Source organism: Gobio gobio (genome assembly GCF_949357685.1).
Source record: "Gobio gobio genome assembly, chromosome: 22".
NCBI lineage: Eukaryota > Metazoa > Chordata > Actinopteri > Cypriniformes > Gobionidae > Gobio > Gobio gobio.
Window position 1 is genome coordinate 35,091,058 of NC_137118.1, and position 23,568 is coordinate 35,114,625.

The 23,568-nt window shown below is 39.0% G+C and overlaps 2 protein-coding genes across 6 annotated transcripts in view; both read left to right on the top strand.

Annotated features, from left to right (window-relative positions):
* The window catches only part of serpinh1a (serpin peptidase inhibitor, clade H (heat shock protein 47), member 1a), a 290,988-nt gene that overhangs the window by 200,838 nt on the left and 66,582 nt on the right, over window positions 1-23,568 (top strand). The window lies entirely within an intron of this gene.
* samsn1b (SAM domain, SH3 domain and nuclear localisation signals 1b) overlaps window positions 1-23,568 on the top strand; it is a 38,298-nt gene that overhangs the window by 5,920 nt on the left and 8,810 nt on the right. For all 5 annotated transcript variants that reach the window (XR_013815576.1, XM_079804654.1, XM_079804653.1 and 2 more), the window contains exons 4-9: window positions 486-535; window positions 932-1,012; window positions 1,325-1,419; window positions 1,680-1,742; window positions 19,238-19,361; window positions 19,440-19,843. Coding sequence is in view for 4 of the 5 variants with exons in the window: in XM_079804654.1 (XP_079660780.1) it covers window positions 486-535; window positions 932-1,012; window positions 1,325-1,419; window positions 1,680-1,742; window positions 19,238-19,361; window positions 19,440-19,843 (817 nt within the window). In the remaining variant the exon portion in view is untranslated. The remainder of the gene's footprint in view (window positions 1-485; window positions 536-931; window positions 1,013-1,324; window positions 1,420-1,679; window positions 1,743-19,237; window positions 19,362-19,439; window positions 19,844-23,568) is intronic.

The following is a 23,568-nucleotide window of genomic DNA, read 5'->3' on the forward strand; positions in this document are numbered from 1 at the left end:
ACGTACCACCTACCTATGCATTGTTGCAGACCATGTACACCCTTTCATGGAAACGGTATTCCCTGGTGGCTGTGACCTCTTTCTGCAGGATATTGCGCCCTGCCACAAAGCAAAAATGGTTCAGGAATAGTTTGAGGAGCACAACGAGTTTGAGGTGTTGACTTGGCCTCCAAATTCCCGAGATCTCAATCCAATCGTGCATCTGTGGGATGTGCTGAACAAACAAATCCGATCCATGGAGGCCCTACCTTGCAACTTACAGGACTTAAAGGATCTGCTGCTTACATCTTGGTGCCAGATACCACAGCACACCTTCAGGGGTTTAGTGGAGTCCATGCCTCGCCGGGTCAGGGCTGTTTTGGCAGCAAAAGGAGCACCAACACAATATTAGGAAATCATAATGTTATGCCTGATCTGTGTATATATACACTGTATTTTATATATTTATTTATTAATCATAATGTATTTTCTTATTCACATTACAGGTCCCAAATACTATCGACATCTGAAGATGAGACTACAGGTTTGTCTACAGGTAGGCCTATAATCTAACTTAAACTGCATGCCTTATACTACAGTCCTATTAATACTGCTGGTCATAGAACAAAGGTCATCGAGTTTAAAGGTCTGTCAAATCCATAATCCGAGGGTCATTTATTTCATCCAGGACTTCATCTGTCTGGACCTGTAGCATTAAGCTTTATCTTAGTCTGAATTTTTGCTTTTTTTCAGGATTAAGGATTGAAATTGATAAAAATTGATGCATTTGACCTACTGAATTCCAGCAAAGCTCTTCTGCCATATATTTTTGTGCACTGTTACCCAAATGACCGGTCTTGCTGACCTACTTGGCAGCGGCGTCTTTTGATAAAACCATTTCATTTGCCTTCCATGTTTTGCTCTTAAAATAACCCGTTATTATCTCTGCCAGATCATACAGAGTCTGATGCACACTGGCCATCCACCAGGAAAAAAGACGGCTTTGTAAACGGCAAGAACCATTCGAACACAGGTATCAGGTCTAAAGAGGTTGCAGTGTGTGTGTGTTTGTTAGCCGAGATAGTAGGGTGGGGTAAGAGTCAGAGAAAGTTGTGTGTGTCAAACAGTCTTAGTGGATTAGATCAGTGACGACACAAAGCAATTCCAAAAGCCCATGTGAAACAGAGGATTTGATTTGGGCTCAGACTGATTCACTGACAGTCAGATAAAATGTGATCAGGGTCACACTCCCTTCCCCATACTTCCCAAGTTTCCATCTAAATCTAAAGTCTTGAATTGTCATAAATCCAGGGCTTGAGCTAAATTGTGCTGTATTTTAATCTAGAGACGGTCAAAGATCACCAACGGTCAAAACTCACCAGAGAAGAGAAAGACGAGCAGGGGAATTCAGAGAAAACTGTTAAAAATCCTCCTGTCCAGGTAAATCACAGCAGAAACACAGAACAAATATTCTACAGTTTCACTTTCATGTGACAAAAACATAAAACACCATAAAATATTAATTTAAGAGTGCCATCCAGAAAATATGCCTCTCAATAATACAGGATACATTTCTCTGTGATTAAATTCTCCATTACACTAATGAGGCATTCAACTGTGTTATATTGTACTTTTATCATTTTTCCAATGTCAGACAATATCACTTATTCATTTAGCATTGGTGTTTTTTTTTTTCACAGGGTGTGAATTTTGAAGCTTGGAATCCCAATAGAGAAAACTCTGAAGGCAGACAGCAAGACTTGGTGAGTTTTTTCTCTGACAACTGCTTCAAACCTTGAACTTTTTAATAGTTATTGCACTTTATTGTGAACAAAATGTATTCTATGATTTTTTTGTACTGTCTTTCCCATTATAATTTTGAGTAAAAATATGCAAAATTATGCATAAACCATTAAACATGGTAAAATTAATCAAAATGTTATAGCGCCAATAATAAAATTATGCACAATAAGAAATTTATTTTATGACAGAAAACTGATTAAAACATTTAAAAAGTGGCCATTATTTGTTTAAATAAATTAAAAATAAAACATTAAAAAAATAAAATGAATCATTTTAAATTAAAAAGTGGCCAATATTACATTAAATCAATTAAAAGTAAAACACTAAAAACTCAAATTAATCATTTTAAGTTAAAAAAGTTGCTGGAAATTCTAAATTTTAAAAAAATAATAAAAACGAATCTAAAATTAATCATTTTAAATGCAACATGTAGGCTGAATTTAAGTATCACAACATTATAATGTACAGTATTATTTTTAAATATTATCTTTAGGTGAGCATTACATAACGGCAAAGGTATCTATATGTAAAAGTAGGGGAAATGAGCATGTACAATTACACATAAACACATAAGACATAAAGGATATGTAGAAATCTGTGGGCACAGAGCTTGCTTGGGCCTGCTTATGTTCTCTGACATTATGTAAAGATAATCAAATTGTAAGTAGAGTCAAAAAAGGATGAACCCAGCTAACATGGAACATTCTGGTAAGGTTCTTTCAAAGTTACGAACAAACGTTCTTCCAGTAACGTTAATAGAATGTTCGTTCATAGTTGTCTGGTCTTTAATAATGTTATAAAACGTTCATGGAACATTTTGTTCTTGTTATCTTGTTAGGGCCCAAGCCCTGAAAGGGCGCAGAGCCCTATTGTTCTTCCTCTGTTTCTTATTATTATTAGGGCCCAAGCCCTGAAAGGGCGCAGAGCCCTATTGTTCTTCCTCTGTTTCTTATTAGGGCCCAAGCCCTGAAAGGGCGCAGAGCCCTATTGTTCTTCCTCAGATTATTCTTTGTTTTTTTTTTTTTTTTTTTTTTTTTTTTTTTTTCGACTTCTCGGGTACTTTTGGGGCACTTAACATGCTCGAAAACTCTTGAAACTTCGCACAGGCGTCGGAATGCGCGGCCATCAGAGCCGGACTGAAGCTGGTACCCGGGCGTGGCAGGGGGGCTCGACAGCGCCCCCTAAAGTGGGGTCTGAAAACTTGGTCCATATATCAAACACACTTGCACGTACATGTATGAAACTCGGTACACATATAGACCTCATCGGGCCGAACAACTTTCGTGCTCATAGTTATGCGTCAGCCCAACAGGAAGTGAGCTATAATCGGTTGTTCGGAAAACCCATGCTCTGGAATTTAATATACTCCTCCGAGGCCATTGTTTCGATCATTGCCAAACTCGGTCAGCATCAAGTGAACATATCCAGGATGCTAAATTGCGAGCGGATTTTTGATATCTCAAATGGTTTGGCCGTGGCGAAGCAACGAATTTATGGCGAGAAAAGGGAAACAGGAAGTGTGTTATAACGTCAGCAAACATTGACTGATTTGGATGAAACTTCAGCTGTGTGTTCGTTGTAAGAGGCCGATCACATGGATATGACTTTTGTGAGTCAAAGTTATAGCGCCACCAACTGGCAGCAGGAAGTGTGTCACTTTCAAAAATGCTTTGAATCACCATCTTATTTTCACACGATTGACTTCAAACTTCATCAGTATAATGTGAAAACATGACAGATAGAGACATATGAAATGGATTCCTGAAATTTCAAATACTGTTGCCATGGCAACGTGTCAAAGTTTAATAATCTTTTGGCTGTTTTGAGGCTCTTAGCATGCTTGAAATTGCTTGAAACTGCTTGAAACTCAACACACACATCAGAGATGTCAGTCAGTACACATTGGCAAAGCATCAGAAATGGGCGGGGATGAGGGCCTCTCTAGCGCCACCTTTTGACAAAAGTGGGGGGGTTAGTTTTATCTTCAGTTACCAAACTCGGTACATATATTGTTCTCTTCGAGCCGGACAACTTTCTAATTTACAGTCATTAGCTCCGACCAACAGGAAGTCAGATATTTTGGTTTTAAGGTGAATATTTATGTAATTCAGGGTCTGAGTTTTTACGTTCTCCTCGTAGGCGATTTATTCAATCTCCACCAAACTCGGTCAACATGAAACAAAGATACTGAAGATGCTAAAATGTGAACGGATATTGGATATCTCAAACGGTGTTTCCATGGCAAGGGATTAAATAAGGACAAAAAAGGGGAACAGAAATTCTCTGTCTGCTGCTCTCCCCTCAATGAACACAAGATGGCAGCATTGTATTAGTTTTGAAGCAGGATAAAAAAAAAACTTGTTTCTCTCTCTCTCTCTCTCTCTCTCTCTTGTTTGTGATTTTTGAGGACACAAATTTGTATAATGACATGGGTATTACACTGGTATTACAACGTGTATGTGTGTGTGTTTAAAAACATACTAAAACAATGTTTTATTCAAATGTAACCAAATAGCTTTAAAATAATCATACTATTTTTCAGATCAATATATTTATTTTATTTAATATATTTCTTCTGAATATTTATTCTCTGTCTGCCCTCCCCTCACTAAAAGGTAGCAGTGTTGTTATTTTTGAAACTCTCTCTCTCCGTGTGTGTGTGTGTGTGTGTGTGTGTGGGTGTGTGTATGTGTGTGTGTGTGTGTGTGTGTGTGTGTGTGTGCTTGTTTATGTGATTTATTAGGGACACAAATTTGTATAATGACATGGGTATTACACTGTTATTACAACGTAGTGGTTAATGAGGACATTTCATGTGTCCACATAATAAAAATATCTTTAAAAACATACTAAATAATGTATTATTAAAATGTAACCAAGTAGCTTTAAAAATATACTACAAATTACACTGAAAACATGGTTTATGAGAATATTTCCTGTGTCCCATAAATGAAATAGCTTTAAGGGGTTTGTGTGTGTGTGTGTCTGTGTGTGTGTCTGTGTGTCTGTGTGTGTGTGTGTGTGTGTGTGTGTGTGTGTGTGTGTGTGGGCATGTTTTTGTGAAATATCAGGACACAAATGTGTATAATGACATGGGTATGACATAGGTGTTACAAAAAGAGGGTGAAATATGAGGACGTTCCCCATGTCCTCACTTTTCAAAATGCTTATAAATCATACAGAACAAGTTTTTTTTTCACAGAAAGTGAACTGCGCAGTCTCCTGTGATGGGCTAGGTTTAGGGGCAGGGGCAGTGTGTGTGTGTGTGTGTGTGTGTGTGTGTGTGTGTGTGTGTGTGTGTGATGGGTAGGTTTAGGGGCAGTGTAAGGGGATAGAAAATACGGTTTGTACGGTATAAAAACCATTACGCCTATGGAATGTCCTCACATTTCACAAAAACAAACATGTGTGTGTGTGTGTGTGTGTGTGTGTGTGTGTGTGTGTGTGTGTGTGTGTGTGTGTGTGTGTGTGTGTGTGTGTGTGTGTGTGTTTGTGTGTCCACCAACTGGCAGCAGGAAGTGTGTCACTTTCAAAAATGCTAAATAACTGTCTTGTTTTCAACCGATTTACTTCAAACTTCATCAGTATAATGACAAAACATGGCAGATGTAGACATACGAATGGATTCCTGATATTTTACATACTGTTGCCATGGCAGTGTGTCAAAGTTTAATCATCTTTTGGCTGTTTTTGAGGCTCTTAGCATGCTTGAAATTGCTTGAAACTCAACACACACATCAGAGATGTCAGTCAGTGGAAATGGGCAAAGCCTCAGAAATGGGTGTGTTGGAGGGGTGTTTATTACAACATAATCATGGTTTATGAAGACATTTCATGTGTCCCCGTAAATCAAAATAGCTTTAAAAGCATACTAAACAATGTTTTAATAAAAATGTAAAAATGCAGAATGTTTTCTGTGATGGTAGGTTTAGGGGTAGTGTGTGTGTGTGTGTGTGTGTGTGTGTGTGATATGTAGGCTTAGGGGTAGTGTAGGGGGATAGAATTTACAGTTTGTACAGTATAAAAACCATTAAGTATATGGAATGCCCTCTGCCTGTCTTTCCCCTTCCCCCTCTCTATCACTCTCTCTCTGTGTGTGTGTGTGTGTGTGTGTGTGTGTGTGTGTGTGTGTGTGTGTGTGGAGGGGGGGGGGGGTCTCTCTCTCACCCTGTGAGTATGTGTGTGTGTGTGTGTGTGTGTGTGTGTGTGTGTGTGTGTGTGTGTGTGTGTGTGTGTGCGTGTGTGCGTGTGTGTGTGTGTGTGTGTGTGACTTTCTCTATTTATTTTTTATATTGGACCACACATATTGATTTCAAATATATTCAACATATTTTTTTCAGAGAGTGAAATAAAAAAAACTTTCTCCCACCATTTAGATTTTATTTCTTTTTGTTGTTAAAATCTTGTGAACCTTGTTCAATGTGCAGAGTGCCTCTCTCTCAGTCCTTCCCCTCCCCCCTCACTCTCAGGCTCACCCTGGGTGTGTGTGTGTTTGAGTGTGTGCGCGCACGTGTGTGTGGTGTGTGTGTGTGTGTGTGGGGGGGGGGGGGGTGTCTCTCTCACCCTGTGAGTTTGTGTGTGTGCCTTTCTCTCTCTGAATGATAATTTACCCCTTTCGTATCATAGACTATCACAAAAAACTATCACTTTAGTGTGAATAAGTAAAAAAGAACTACAAACACCTTGAATTAAATACTGGCCTTCTGGACTTACAAAATTTTGAGCAGGAAAATATAACTTTTATTTATTTTATCCTATGACATTAAAATTAATCTAGATTTAAATTACATCATGGGTGTGGCTTGTGGTGATAGTGGCACCAGTTGCTGCGGTAAATGTGGCATATTCGAGCGATTCTAAAATATTCTCCTGTTTAAATGCATATTGCCTGCCGTGCACAGTTAAGCTGATGCCACCGGCGTGGCGGTGCCACCGGCCTGGGCCCGTCATCGCTGCTCGCAGCTTTAATTATTATTATTATTATTATTTTATCGACTTCTCGGGCACTTTTGGGGCCCTTACCATGCTCAAAAACTCTTGAAACTTTGCACACACATCGGAATGCGCGGCCATCAGAGCCGGGCTGAAGCTGGTACCCGGGCGTGGCAGGGGGGCTCGACAGCGCCCCCTAAAGTGGTGTCTGAAAACTTGGTCTATATATCAAACACACTTGCACGTACATGTATGAAACTCGGTACACATATAGACCTCATTGGGCCAAACAACTTTCGTGCTCTAAGTTACGTGTCAGCCCAACAGGAAGTGAGCTAATATGGGTTGTTCTGAAAACACATGCTCTGGAATTTAATATACTCCTCCGAGGCCATTGTTTCAATCAGTGCCAAACTCGGTCAGCATGAAGTCAAGACACAGAGGATGCTAAATTGCGAACGGATTTTTGATATCTTAAACGGTTTGGCCGTGGCGAAGCAACGAATTTATGGCGAGAAAAGGTAAACAGGAAGTGTGTAATAACTTGTGAAAACATTGACTGATTTGGATGAAACTTCAGCTGTGTGTTCGTTGTAAGAGGCCGATCACATGGATATGACTTTTGTGAGTCAAAGTTATAGCGCCACCAACTGGCAGCAGGAAGTGTGTCACTTTCAAAAATGCTTTGAATCACCATCTTATTTTCACACGATTGACTTCAAACTTCATCAGTATAATGTGAAAACATGACAGATAGAGACATATGAATGAATTCCTGATATTTCAAATAATGCTGCCATGGCAACATGTCAAAGTTTAATAATGTTTTTGACTGTTTGTGTGCCCTCCCCTCTATCACCAAAAGGGGGCAGTGTTGTATTATTTTTGAAACTCCCTTTCTCTCTCTCTCTCTCTCTGTGCTTGCTTATGTGATTTATGAGGACACAAATGTGTATGATGACATGGCTATTGGTATTACAACGTAGTGGTTAATGTGGACATGAACTATGACACTATATCACTACAGAACTCATTTTCTAAATGACATTTGAGTTACAATTCTTTTCACCTGACAGCCGTGATTTCATGTACTCATTCAGACAGAACTCTTTTTTTTAAAACAGAGGAGTGTGAGTGTGTTTTCTATACATGTGCTTTACAGAAGGTCATGTGCTGTGTTTGCAAAGATCACTTTTGACACATTTGTCTTTAAATTCATTATTTACTGACATAGTTCAAATTTATAAAAAAAAAAAAAAATTCACATTATTTTCTACAAGTGTCTGTTTATAAGTGTCTTTTTTCACAGAAAGTTTGTTTGAACGTGAATATTTGTATAATTCAGTTTCTGAGTTTTTACGTTCTCCTCATAGGCGATTTATTCAATCTCCACCAAACTCGGTCAACGTGAAACGGAAGCTTAACGCATTAAAAATATTTAACGCAAATAACGCAGCGTCCGTTTTTATATCCATTTTTGCTTAGCGTTACATGATCACGCTCCTATTCATGTAAATGCTTCCAAGCGCGACAAGACACAAGAGAACACGCTGTATGCCAATGTCCTGTGTGTGTGTGTGTGTGTGTGTGTGTCAGTGTCCTGTCTGTGTGTGTGTGTGTGTGTGTGTGTGTGTGTGTGTGTGTGTGTGTGTGTGTGTGTGTGTGTGTGTGTGTGTGTGTGTGTGTGTGTGTGTGTGTGTGTGTGTGTGTGTGTGTGTGTGTGTGTGCAGGCCCGTCGCGACAAGGCAGGCAAACCAAGCAATTGCTTGGGGCCTCGAGCTGGCCTGGGGCACCAAGACAGCGACAGGTTAAGAATAAAATGAAACGACAAACTGTGTGAGCGCCCCATTGATAGTCAATGCAGTAAAGTGCAATGACACTGTTATCGGGATCCCCCTTAAGGGGCCCCTCTCAGAAGTCGCTGACAGCAGCCAGCCAACAACGCGATCTCTGCTGTCGGCAAAATACAAAATCTTCGGATTTGAAGCGGAATTTTATGCTTCAGGAAGCCAGAAAAGAAAAAAGAGAAAGGAAGAGGAGGATAAGAAAAAACAAGATAGTGGTATGTGATAAATTACACTGGATAAAATAGCTCTACTTGTCTTGTACAAAAATGGTGTAAGTTTGCAGCAGGTGGGCTAGCAAAAATATGTTTATGTTAGCTATCGTTACCTGTCTGATGGCAAATGCTGCTTGTAACGAACAGTTAGTGCAACTTTTTTTTCGAACAGACGGAATGACATGAGATTGCTATAGCTTTGTAATATGTTTTGATGAAAGTGGCATAGCATGCTATACTAACTATTATTTATGCTATGCATAAATAACCTGGAATAGTTAATATAGCATGCTATATTAACAATTATTATAAACATTATTTAACCAGAAAGAGGCAGAGGAACATGATTTTTTTCATAGCTTATCTTAATGTGCTAGTGTCGGGATATACGGTAGTGACAGTTTATGCAAATATGACATTATTTTTATGAGTTACCAATAGATCTTGAACAATTACTTTATTCTGTGGCAATTTTTACACTATTACATTTTGAAGTACAGTATCAGGACAACCCACATGTTTGACTGGTACTGTTTACATGTTTTACTGGTACTGCCCACGTTTTACTGGTACTGTTTATTAACTATTTAACAAGGTATTATAGTCATCGGTTGCAACTTTACAATAACCATCCAGATAATGTTTATAGACAGTTTACAAAACAACTAGTAACCCTAAAGTATTCCCAAAGTGTTAGGAATATCTGGTCCGTCTATCTATGTAAATGTAATGTTTATAGATGTTTAAAAAATGGTTACTTAAAGGTTTAAAAAAAAATTTTAATGATACAGTGGTGTTTTTTGCAAATGTTTTCAAATTTTATGCACAGTATTTGCAACAACAGTATTTGCACTGTAAACCTTTTTATTAATATATAGTGTGGGTGAACTTAAACTGTATGGCTATGCTGCGGTGTGTGTGTGTGTGTGTGTGTGTGTGTGTGTGTGTGTGTGTGTGTGTGTGTGTCTGTCAGTGTCCTATCTGTGTGGATGCGTCTCATGTCAGCTAATCAAGGGACACTGACACACACACACACACACACACACACACACACACTCGACGCATAGATAGACTCGCGTCAGTTTCCTGCTCACATCGAGTTCTCTTTTGCTCTTGAACAAACAATAACACAGAGGATTTTGAGTATTCTCATATTAGAGTCTTAAATTAGTTAAATAACGTCTTAAATGAACTTTAAAGAGTTGTGAGGAAATGAGATGCGCGGGACCGCGCGTGAGATCCGCGGTTGTTCTTAAAGTGACAGGAGCACTGATGATGCCTGTCATTAATGTTCATCAAAGAACAACGGGAATAGAGAAAATTGTAGCTTTAATGATGATTCATCTATATTTCATTTATTATTTATGCAGTTAAGGAAGGTTTGATAACTATTACATTTCTGTATAACAGGGAAGGCCATGGGTAAATATAACATTTATTATTTTGGGATATAATCATGGTATATATAACATAATATATATATAACATATATAGGTGGAGGGGTGTTTATTACAACATAATCATGGTTTATGAAGACATTTCATGTGTCCCCGTAAATCAAAATAGCTTTAACAGCATATTAAACAATTTTTTAATAAAAATGTAAAAATGCAGAATGTTTTCTGTGATGGTAGGTTTAGGGGTAGTGTGTGTGTGTGTGTGTGTGTGTGTGTGCGATATGTAGGCTTAGGGGTAGTGTAGGGGGATAGAATGTACAGTTTGTACAGTATACAAACCATTAAGTCTATGGAATGCCATCTGCCTGTCTTTCCCCTTCCCCCTCTCTATCTGTGTGTGTGTGTGTGTGTGTGTGTGTGGGGGGGGGGGTCTCTCTCTCACCCTGTGAGTTTGTGTGTGTGCCTTTCTCTCAGTCCTTACCCTCCCCCTCACTCTCACTCTATCATTGTGTTTGTGTGTGTGTGTGTGTGTGTGTGTGTGTGTGTGTGTGTGTGTGTGTGTGTGTGTGTGTGTGTGTGTGTGTGTGTGTGTGACTTTCTCTCTTGATCATAATTTAACCCTTTCATATAGGCTATCACAAATAACTATCACTTGAAATAAAAACGTCATGTGATGTGTTTGCCAAGATCACGTATGATGCACATGTCTTTAAATTAATTATTTACTGATATAATATAAATGTATTAAAACATAAATTTCACATGATTTTATAAAAGTGGCTATTTATAATAAACTTCCATAAAATGTAGACACGCATCTTACTCTTACCTGACACTGATATTAAAATCATCTTTGCAGTTTCTGTGATTTGGCTCCATTTATACATTTTTTATTAAAAGAAATTTATTGGACCACCCATATTGAAATGAAAGCATGTTTTATGGTGCATAAGATTGGTGCACAAACGGTAGCTAAGGTAGCTCAAAAACACATGAAGAGAAGTGTTAGAATAAAACAACATCAGCATTCGAATGGTATTCTGAACTCATTCCAATTTGACCTTTGACATAATCTGACATGAAATTCATATAAATTTAATTGATCTCATAGATGTGGCTGTTGTGGTTTGTGGTCATAGCAGCACCAACTGCTGCAGTTAATGTGGTGAATTCAGATGACTTTGACATAGTCCTTTTATGTTTTCCCATTTTAAATGCCTATTGCCTGCCGTGCACAGTTAAACTGATGCCACCGGGGTGGCGGTGCCACCGGCTTGGGCCCGTCATCGCTGCTCGCAGCTTTAATTATTATTATTATTATTATTTTATCGACTTCTCGGGCACTTTTGGGGCCCTTACCATGCTCAAAAACTCTTGAAACTTTGCACACACATCGGAATGCGCGGCCATCAGAGCCGGGCTGAAGCTGGTACCCGGGCGTGGCAGGGGGGCTCGACAGCGCCCCCTAAAGTGGTGTCTGAAAACTTGGTCTATATATCAAACACACTTGCACGTACATGTATGAAACTCGGTACACATATAGACCTCATTGGGCCAAACAACTTTCGTGCTCTAAGTTACGTGTCAGCCCAACAGGAAGTGAGCTAATATGGGTTGTTCTGAAAACACATGCTCTGGAATTTAATATACTCCTCCGAGGCCATTGTTTCAATCAGTGCCAAACTCGGTCAGCATGAAGTCAAGACACAGAGAATGCTAAATTGCGAAAGGATTTTTGATATCTTATACGGTTTGGCCGTGGCGAAGCAACGAATTTATGGCGAGAAAAGGTAAACAGGAAGTGTGTAATAACTTGTGCAAACATTGACTGATTTGGATGAAACTTCAGCTGTGTGTTCGTTGTAAGAGGCCGATCACATGGATATGACTTTTGTGAGTCAAAGTTATAGTGCCACCAACTGGCTGCAGGAAGTGTGTCACTTTCAAAAATGCTTTGAATCACCATCTTATTTTCACCAGATTGACTTCAAACTTCATCAGTATAATGTGAAAACATGACAGATAGAGACATATGAATGAATTCCTGATATTTCAAATAATGCTGCCATGGCAACATGTCAAAGTTTAATAATGTTTTTGGCTGTTTGTGTGCCCTCCCCTCAATCACCAAAAGGGGGCAGTGTTGTATTATTTTTGAAACTCCCTTTCTCTCTCTCTCTCTCTCTCTGTGCTTGCTTATGTGATTTATGAGGACACAAATGTGTATGATGACATGGGTATTGTATTACAACGTAGTGGTTAATGTGGACATGAACTATGACACTATATCAGTACAGGACTCATTTTCTAAATGACATTTGAGTTACAATTCTTTTCACCTGACAGCCGTGATTTCATGTACTCATTCAGACAGAACTCTTTTTTTAAAACAGAGGAGTGTGAGTGTGTTTTCTATACATGTGCTTTACAGAAGGTCATGTGCTGTGTTTGCAAAGATCACTTTTGACACATTTGTCTTTAAATTCATACTGACATAGTTCAAATTTATTTAAAAAAAAAATTCACATTATTTTCTACAAGTGTCTGTTTATAAGTGTCTTTTTTCACAGAAAGTTTTTGTTTAAACGTGAATATTTGTATAATTAAGGGTCTGAGTTTTTACGTTCTCCTCGTAGGTGATTTATTCAATCTCCACCAAACTCGGTCAACGTGAAACGGAAGCTTAACGCATTAAAAATATTTAACGCAAATAACACAGCGTCCGTTTTTATATCCATTTTTGCTTAGCGTTACATGATCACGCTCCTATTCATGTAAATGCTTCCAAGCGCGACAAGACACAAGAGAGCGCGCTGTATGCCAGTGTCCTGTCTGTGTGTGTGTGTGTGTGTGTGTGTGTGTGTGTGTGTCAGTGTCCTGTCTGTGTGTGTGTGTGTGTGTGTGTGTGTGTCCTGTCTGTGTGTGTGTGTGTGTGTGTGTGTGTGTGTGTGTGTGTGTGTGTGTGTGTGTGTGTGTGTCAGTGTCCTGTCTGTGTGGATGCGTCTCATGTCAGCTAATCAAGGGACACTGACACACACACACACACACACACACAAACACACACACACACTCGACGCATAGATAGACTCGCGTCAGTTTCCTGCTCACATCGAGTTCTCTTTTGCTGTTGAACAAACAATAACACAGAGGATTTTGAGTATTCTCATATTAGAGTCTTAAATTAGTTAAATAACGTCTTAAATGAACTTTAAAGAGTTGTGAGGAAATGAGATGCGCGGGACCGCGCGTGAGATCCGCGGTTGTTCTTAAAGTGACAGGAGCACTGATGATGCCTGTCATTAATGTTCATCAAAGAACAACGGGAACAGAGAAAATTGTAGCTTTAATGATGATTCATCTATATTTCATTTATTATTTATGCAGTTAAGGAAGGTTTGATAACTATTACATTTCTGTATAACAGGGAAGGCCATGGGTAAATATAACATTTATTATTTTGGGTTTATGTAAAGATTGTTTTAAGTTCACTTAAATTAAAAGTTGTTTTTTAAAGACTAATAAATGTTGAAATTGGGAGCTTTCAGTTATACTGTAATGTAACGTCATTAATTTTTCATAGAGAATTTAGTATCAGTGATACTGGCCTTCATTCATAAAAAATGACAATACAACACATATTTACAATATGCTGTCTTTAAATTGTTTCGAAATTAATTTGGAGAGTAACTGAAATTATTACAATATCAAAATATTACAAACTTAAAATATTAAAAACTTGCGATTAATCGTGATTAATTACAGAAAAAAATGTGATTAATTAGTTAATTTTTTACTTTACAGTCATTAGCTCTGACCAACAGGAAGTCAGATATTTTGGTTTGAACGTGAATATTTGTATAATTCCTCTTAGCATGCTTGAAATTGCTTGAAACTCAACACACACATCAGAGATGTCAGTCAGTGGAAATGGGCAAAGCCTCAGAAATGCGTGTGTTGGAGGGGTGTTTATTACAACATAATCATGGTTTATGAAGACATTTCATGTGTCCCCGTAAATAAAAATAGCTTTAACAGCATACTAAACAATTTTTTAATAAAAATGTAAAAATGCAGAATGTTTTCTGTGATGGTAGGTTTAGGGGTAGTGTGTGTGTGTGTGTGTGTGTGTGTGTGTGTGTGTGTGTGTGTGTGTGTGTGTGTGTGTGTGTGTGTGTGCAATATGTAGGCTTAGGGGTAGTGTAGGGGGATAGAATGTACAGTTTTTACAGTATACAAACCATTAAGTCTATGGAATGCCATCTGCCTGTCTTTCCCCTTCCCCCTCTCTATCTGTGTGTGTGTGTGTGTGTGTGTGTGTGTGTGTGTGGGGGGTCTCTCTCTCACCCTGTGAGTTTGTGTGTGTGCCTTTCTCTCAGTCCTTCCCCTCCCCCTCACTCTCACTCTATCATTGTGTGTGTGTGTGTGTCTGACTTTCTCTTTTGATCATAATTTAACCCTTAATACATTTAATACATTTTTTATTAAAAAGAATTTATTGGACCACCCATATTGAAATGAAAGCATGTTTTATGGTGCATAAGATTGGTGCACAAACGGTAGCTAAGGTAGCTCAAAAACACATGAAGAGAAGTGTTAGAATAAAACAACATCAGCATTCGAATGGTATTCTGAACTCATTCCAATTTGACCTTTGACATAATCTGACATGAAATTCATATAAATTTAATTGATCTCATAGATGTGGCTGTTGTGGTTTGTGGTCATAGCAGCACCAACTGCTGCAGTTAATGTGGTGAATTCAGATGACTTTGACATAGTCCTTTTATGTTTTCCCATTTTAAATGCCTATTGCCTGCCGTGCACAGTTAAGCTGATGCCACCGGCGTGGCGGTGCCACCGGCTTGGGCCCGTCATCGCTGCTCGCAGCTTTAATTATTATTATTATTATTATTTTATCGACTTCTCGGGCACTTTTGGGGCCCTTACCATGCTCAAAAACTCTTGAAACTTTGCACACACATCGGAATGCGCGGCCATCAGAGCCGGGCTGAAGCTGGTACCCGGGCGTGGCAGGGGGGCTCGACAGCGCCCCCTAAAGTGGTGTCTGAAAACTTGGTCTATATATCAAACACACTTGCACGTACATGTATGAAACTCGGTACACATATAGACCTCATCGGGCCAAACAACTTTCGTGCTCTAAGTTACGTGTCAGCCCAACAGGAAGTGAGCTAATATGGGTTGTTCTGAAAACACATGCTCTGGAATTTAATATACTCCTCCGAGGCCATTGTTTCAATCAGTGCCAAACTCGGTCAGCATGAAGTCAAGACACAGAGAATGCTAAATTGCGAACGGATTTTTGATATCTTATACGGTTTGGCCGTGGCGAAGCAACGAATTTATGGCGAGAAAAGGTAAACAGGAAGTGTGTAATAACTTGTGCAAACATTGACTGATTTGGATGAAACTTCAGCTGTGTGTTCGTTGTAAGAGGCCGATCACATGGATATGACTTTTGTGAGTCAAAGTTATAGCGCCACCAACTGGCAGCAGGAAGTGTGTCACTTTCAAAAATGCTTTGAATCACCATCTTATTTTCACCAGATTGACTTCAAACTTCATCAGTATAATGTGAAAACATGACAGATAGAGACATATGAATGAATTCCTGATATTTCAAATAATGCTGCCATGGCAACATGTCAAAGTTTAATAATGTTTTTGGCTGTTTGTGTGCCCTCCCCTCTATCACCAAAAGGGGGCAGTGTTGTATTATTTTTGAAACTCCCTTTCTCTCTCTCTCTCTCTGTGCTTGCTTATGTGATTTATGAGGACACAAATGTGTATGATGACATGGGTATTGTATTACAACGTAGTGGTTAATGTGGACATGAACTATGACACTATATCAGTACAGGACTCATTTTCTAAATGACATTTGAGTTACAATTCTTTTCACCTGACAGCCGTGATTTCATGTACTCATTCAGACAGAACTCTTTTTTTTAAAACAGAGGAGTGTGAGTGTGTTTTCTATACATGTGCTTTACAGAAGGTCATGTGCTGTGTTTGCAAAGATCACTTTTGACACATTTGTCTTTAAATTCATACTGACATAGTTCAAATTTATTTAAAAAAAAAATTCACATTATTTTCTACAAGTGTCTGTTTATAAGTGTCTTTTTTCACAGAAAGTTTTTGTTTAAACGTGAATATTTGTATAATTCAGGGTCTGAGTTTTTACGTTCTCCTCGTAGGTGATTTATTTAATCTCCACCAAACTCGGTCAACGTGAAACGGAAGCTTAACGCATTAAAAATATTTAACGCAAATAACACAGCGTCCGTTTTTATATCCATTTTTGCTTAGCGTTACATGATCACGCTCCTATTCATGTAAATGCTTCCAAGCGCGACAAGACACAAGAGAGCGCGCTGTATGCCAGTGTCCTGTCTGTGTGTGTGTGTGTGTGTGTGTGTCAGTGTCCTGTCTGTCTGTGTGTGTGTGTGTGTGTGTGTGTGTGTGTGTGTGTGTGTGTCCTGTCTGTGTGTGTGTGTGTGTGTGTGTGTGTGTGTGTGTGTGTGTGTGTGTGTGTGTGTGTCAGTGTCCTGTCTGTGTGGATGCGTCTCATGTCAGCTAATCAAGGGACACTGACACACACACACACACACACACACAAACACACACACACTCGACGCATAGATAGACTCGCGTCAGTTTCCTGCTCACATCGATTTCTCTTTTGCTGTTGAACAAACAATAACACAGAGGATTTTGAGTATTCTCATATTAGAGTCTTAAATTAGTTAAATAACGTCTTAAATGAACTTTAAAGAGTTGTGAGGAAATGAGATGCGCGGGACCGCGCGTGAGATCCGCGGTTGTTCTTAAAGTGACAGGAGCACTGATGATGCCTGTCATTAATGTTCATCACAGAACAACGGGAACAGAGAAAATTGTAGCTTTAATGATGATTCATCTATACTTCATTTATTATTTATGCAGTTAAGGAAGGTTTGATAACTATTACATTTCTGTATAACAGGGAAGGCCATGGGTAAATATAACATTTATTATTTTGGGTTTATGTAAAGATTTTTTTAAGTTCACTTAAATTAAAAGTTGTTTTTTAAAGACTAATAAATGTTGAAATTGGGAGCTTTCAGTTATACTGTAATGTAACGTCATTAATGTTTCATAGAGAATTTAGTATCAGTGATACTGGCCTTCATTCATAAAAAATGACAATACAACACATATTTACAATATGCTGTCTTTAAATTGTTTCTAAATTAATTTGGAGAGTAACTGAAATTATTACAATATCAAAATATTACAAACTTAAAATATTAAAAACTTGCGATTAATCGTGATTAATTACAGAAAAAAATGTGATTAATTAGTTAATTTTTTACTTTACAGTCATTAGCTCTGACCAACAGGAAGTCAGATATTTTGGTTTGAACGTGAATATTTGTAATTTGTAATATTTGTATTCAGAAATGCGTGTGTTGGAGGGGTGTTTATTACAACATAATCATGGTTTATGAAGACATTTCATGTGTCCCCGTAAATAAAAATAGCTTTAACAGCATACTAAACAATTTTTTAATAAAAATGTAAAAATGCAGAATGTTTTCTGTGATAGTAGGTTTAGGGGTAGTGTGTGTGTGTGTGTGTGTGTGTGTGTGTGTGTGTGTGTGTGTGTGTGCGATATGTAGGCTTAGGGGTAGTGTAGGGGGATAGAATGTACAGTTTTTACAGTATACAAACCATTAAGTCTATGGAATGCCATCTGCCTGTCTTTCCCCTTCCCCCTCTCTATCTGTGTGTGTGTGTGTGTGGGGGGGGTCTCTCTCTCACCCTGTGAGTTTGTGTGTGTGCCTTTCTCTCAGTCCTTCCCCTCCCCCTCACTCTCACTCTATCATTGTGTGTGTGTGTGTGCCTTTCTCTTTTGATCATAATTTAACACTTTCATATAGACTATCACAAATAACTATCACTTAAAATAAAAACGTCATGTGATGTGTTTGCCAAGATCACGTATGATGCACATGTCTTTAAATTAATTATTTACTGATATAATATAAATGTATTAAAACATAAATTTCACATGATTTTATAAAAGTGGCTATTTATAATAAACTTCCATAAAATGTAGACACGCATCTTACTCTTACCTGACACTGATATTAAAATCATCTTTGCAGTTTCTGTGATTTGGCTCCATTTATACATTTTTTATTAAAAAGAATTTATTGGACCACCCATATTGAAATGAAAGCATGTTTTATGGTGCATAAGATTGGTGCACAAACGGTAGCTAAGGTAGCTCAAAAACACATGAAGAGAAGTGTTAGAATAAAACAACATCAGCATTCGAATGGTATTCTGAACTCATTCCAATTTGACCTTTGACATAATCTGACATGAAATTCATATAAATTTAATTGATCTCATAGATGTGGCTGTTGTGGTTTGTGGTCATAGCAGCACCAACTGCTGCAGTTAATGTGGTGAATTCAGATGACTTTGACATAATCCTTTTATGTTTTCCCATTTTAAATGCCTATTGCCTGCCGTGCACAGTTAAGCTGATGCCACCGGCGTGGCGGTGCCACCGGCTTGGGCCCGTCATCGCTGCTCGCAGCTTTAATTATTACTTGTTTTAGAACATTCAGAAAATATTTAAAAGTAACCCCATAATGTTTGCAAATGATAGAATGTTTCCTTAATGTTTGCATAACCAAGAAAAATGCTTTTTAAAAAAAAGGTTCGGGGAACATTCAGAAATAACGTTTTCATAATGTAACGGGAACATTCCAAAAACGTTCTTAGAATATATTGTGTTAGCTTAAAAGAAAGAAAAATGTTTTCCATAGAAATAGAGGTCAGATTATGAGGAACTGAAATGAAATGTGTAAGAAGAATGCACATCTGTGAAAGGCTTCTAATAAGGTCAGAGCCTGAGGGCAGAGCGTTAGTATTACCCAGAAGCCCCAGCAGTTCGTGGAATCTCATGTGTGTTGATCATGAGGCAGATTGAGAGAGGTCAACTGTACGGAGCATCTCTGATCTCCCTCACGTGCTGTAATTATTTCAGACCAGGAGGTCAGAGAGCGAGGACGAGACGCAAGGCACGCTGAAGAAAATACAGAAACTGGTCGGAGTGAAAAAGGGGGGTCAAAGCATCCCGGAGGAGTCGAGGAACAACACAGAGCCTGGCGGTGAGAAACCTAAAATATTTTTTGCATGCAAACCAAATAATAATACAAAAGCTGCATTATCTATGTTACTTCTTTTAGGTAATTTGACAGAATCCAATGGCAAAGATCACAGTCCTATCATAACCTGCATCAGTCTGACCAAAAAAGCTGAGAAGAAGCCCACAAGACAACCACCACAATCCCAGCAGCCCCTGCAGAAGAAGGATGTGGAAACAACAGAAAGAGAGGGTTCCTGGAGTCCAGGGCTCTTTCAGGAGTACTGGAATCCCGTGGCGTATTCTCCAGCGTGGGAGACGTCCACACACACCTGCCACAGGTCAACGGCTGAACAGGTCATGTACAACTTCAACTTCACCCTCCCCAGAGACACAGACTGGGATAAATACGAGGAACTCTTTCACCGATTGGACCCCTACAAACGAGACCAGCAAGCTAGATGGATCACCCACTCTGTCATGGACCTGGACATGCCAGACCCCCTGGTGAGATACTGATCAGAACTGCACTTCCTGTTGAAAAGACGCACCAGAACAGTATAGATTGCTGGAGGCCAGCATTCAGAACACAAAATTCTGGTGTTTCAGATGTGTTTCAGGGAGAGGTGAAGAAGCTACAAAAATATGCATTCTTTAGAAATGTTTGCCCATATTGATAGGATAGCATCTTGCAGTTGATGGAAATTTGTGGGATGCACATCCACAGGGCTCTACATAGCGACCATTTTGGGCGCATTTGCGCCAGAAAATTACTGCGTGCGGCTGTAAAAAAATTATTTAGGCGCACCGGTGCGAGTGACACGATCGATTCTCATGAATAAATGTAGCCTATAATACAATCGGAATAAAAACTACAACTGCCAAAGTGCATCAACACTGACTGAGCAACAGTTGTGTTTCGTTCTGCGATCGACTGCTTGTCATGTCTTCTGTCAGCAGAGCATGTGCAAAAAACGTGTGCTACGGACTACACTTCACAGATTGTTTACAGGTGAAACGGGTGTGACGCAGCCATGAGCATTTACCAGACGCCTCGCGCTGATGTTTATTAGCAGCCAAGTCCAAATTAACTAGAAATACCACATTTGGATTATCATAAACAAGGTCGGAAATTAACGGGGCTTGGGGCAAAAATGCTACCAAAAATGAATTAATAAATAATAATTTAAAAAAGCCCCTGTATGAGTTCTTGATTTAATTTTTATCAGCTGCAGTCCATAACTTTTCTCGTGTTTAAAAAACTGCTGTGCCACTTCTACACTGCAGAGATGGATCTTTTGATGCTGATTTAATTAGATTGGTAACAGTCTGATTGTGTCTTATTGCTCTAACTGAATTTATTGTTTAAATTAACATTTTAAAAACAACATTTCTATTTTAATTGAAGAAATTGGTAAGCTGATCCATATATTTAATAATATTAGAAAACATTGCTCTTATAATGGTAAAAATGCCCCCGGACATTAATTTAAAGGGACAAAAATAGTCCTGTAATGGGAAAGTTATAATTGGAATGCGTGTTTTTGATCAGAAAGTGCTCCTAAATTTTTGACTGTGCTCCTAATTTTTTTCAATTAGGAGCACAAGTGCTCCTCAAGAAAAATGTTAGCGTAGAGCCCTGATCCAGGGCACGAAGCTCCCGTTCCACCACATCCCAATGATGCTCTATTGGGTTGAGATCTGGTGACTGTGGGGGCCATTTTAGTACAGTGAACTCATTGTCATGTTCAAGAAACCAATTTGAAATGATTCGAGCTTTGTGACATGGTGCATTATCCTGCTGGAAGTAGCCATCAGAGGAGGGGTACATGGTGGTCATAAAGGGATGGACATGGTCAGAAACAATGCTCAGGTAGGCCGTGGCATTTAAACGATGCCCAATTGGCACTAAGGGACCTAAAGTGTGCCAAGAAAACATCCCCCACACCATTACACCACCACCAGCAGCCTGCACAGTGATAACAAGACATGATGGATCCATGTTCTCATTCTGTTTACGCCAAATTCTGACTCTACCATCGAATGTCTCAACAGAAACCGAGACTCATCAGACCAGGCAACGTTTTTCCAGTCTTCAACTGTCCAATTTTGGTGAGCTTGTGCAAATTGTAGCCTCTCTTTCCTATTTGTAGTGGAGATGAGTGGTACCCGGTGGGGTCTTCTGCTGTTGTAGCCCATCTGCCTCAAGGTTGTGCGTGTTGTGGCTTCACAAATGCTTTGCTGCATACCTCGGTTGTAACGAGTGGTTATTTCAGTCAAAGTTGCTCTTCTATCAACTTGAATCAGTCGGCCCATTCTCCTCTGACCTCTAGCATCAACAAGGCATTTTCGCCCACAGGACTGCCGCATACTGGATGTTTTTCCCTTTTCACACCATTCTTTGTAAACCCTAGAAATGGTTGTGCTTGAAAATCCCAGTAACTGAGCAGATTGTGAAATACCCAGACCGGCCCGTCTGGCACCAACAACCATGCCACGCTCAAAATTGCTTAAATCACCTTTCTTTCCCATTCTGACATTCAGTTTGGAGTTCAGGAGATTGTCTTAACCAGGACCACACCCCTAAATGCATTGAAGCAACTGCCATGTGTTTGGTTGATTAGATAATTGCATTAATGAGAAATTGAACAGGTGTTCCTAATAATCCTTTAGGTGAGTGTATATATACTATATATATATAAAAAAAAAAATATATATATATATATATATATATATACACCGATCAGGCATAACATTATGATTTCCTAATATTGTGTTGGTCCCCCTTTTGCTGCCGCAGATCCTTTAAGTCCTGTAAGTTGCGAGGTGGGGCCTCCATGGATCAGACTTGTTTGTTCAGCACATCCCACAGATACTCTTTTGCAAATTGGAATGAGATCTGGGGAATTTGGAGGCCAAGTCTTGCTTTGTGGCAGAGCGCATTATCCGTCTGAAAGAGGCCACAGCCAACAGGGAATACCATTTGTAAAAATAGGGTTTACATCTGCAACAATGCCAGCAGAACATTGCCCAAAGCATCACACTGCCTCCGCCAGCTTGCCTTTTTCCCATAGTGCATCCTGGTGCCATGTGTTCCCCAGGTAAGAGACGCACACGCACCCGGCCATCCACGTGATGTAAAAGAAAAACATGATTCATCAGACTGGGCCACCTTCTTCCATTGCTCCGTGGTCCAGTACTAATGCTCACGTGCCCACTGTTGGTGCTTTCGGGGGTGGACAGGGGTCAGCAAGGGTCTGCAACCATGAAGCCCCATACGCAACAAATTGCGATGCACTGTGTATTCTGACACCTTTCTATCAGAACCAGCATTAACTTCTTGAGCAATCTGAGCTACAGTAGCTTGTCTGTTTGATCTGACCACACGGGCCAACTTTCTCTCCCCACGTGCATCAATGAGCCTTGGTCAACCATTACCCTGTCGCCGGTTCACCACTGTTCCTTCCTTGGTCCACTTTTGATAGATACTGACCACTGTAGACCGGGAACACCCCACAAGAGCTGCAGTTTTGGATATACTCTAACCCAGTCGTCTAGTCATCACAATTTGGCCCTTGTCAAACTCGCTCAAATCCTTATGCTTGCCCATTTTTCCCTCTAACACATCAACTTTGAGGACAAAATGTTCACTTGCTGCCTAACATATCCCACCCACTAAAAGGTGCCGTGATGAAGAGATAATCAGTGTTATTCACTTCACCTAAGTCATAATGATATGCCTGATTGGTATATATATATATATAATTCACAAATAATTACAAAGAATCGGCAAGTAACACATTAAATTAAACATTGATTTTTGGGGTACTTTTTTTTAGAAATTAACCATTTAATTTATCAAGGATGTATTACATTGATCAAAAGGGACATTCGAGACATTTAAAATGTTACAAACTATTTCTATTTCAAATAAATGTGGTTGTTCATCAACAAAAATCCTGAAAAATGTATCACAGTTTCCACAAAAATATGAAGCAGCACAACTGTTATCAACATTGAAATGTTTCTTAAGCAGATGAAGTAATGCTAAAAATTCAGCTTTATCATCACATTAATAAAATACATTTTAAAATATATTCAAATAGAAAACAGTTATTTTAAATTGCAATAATATTTCACAATATTACCGTTTTGACTGTATTTTATCAAATAAATCCAGCTTAAGCATAAGGGATTTCTTTCAAAAACATTAAAAAAATCTTACTGACCCC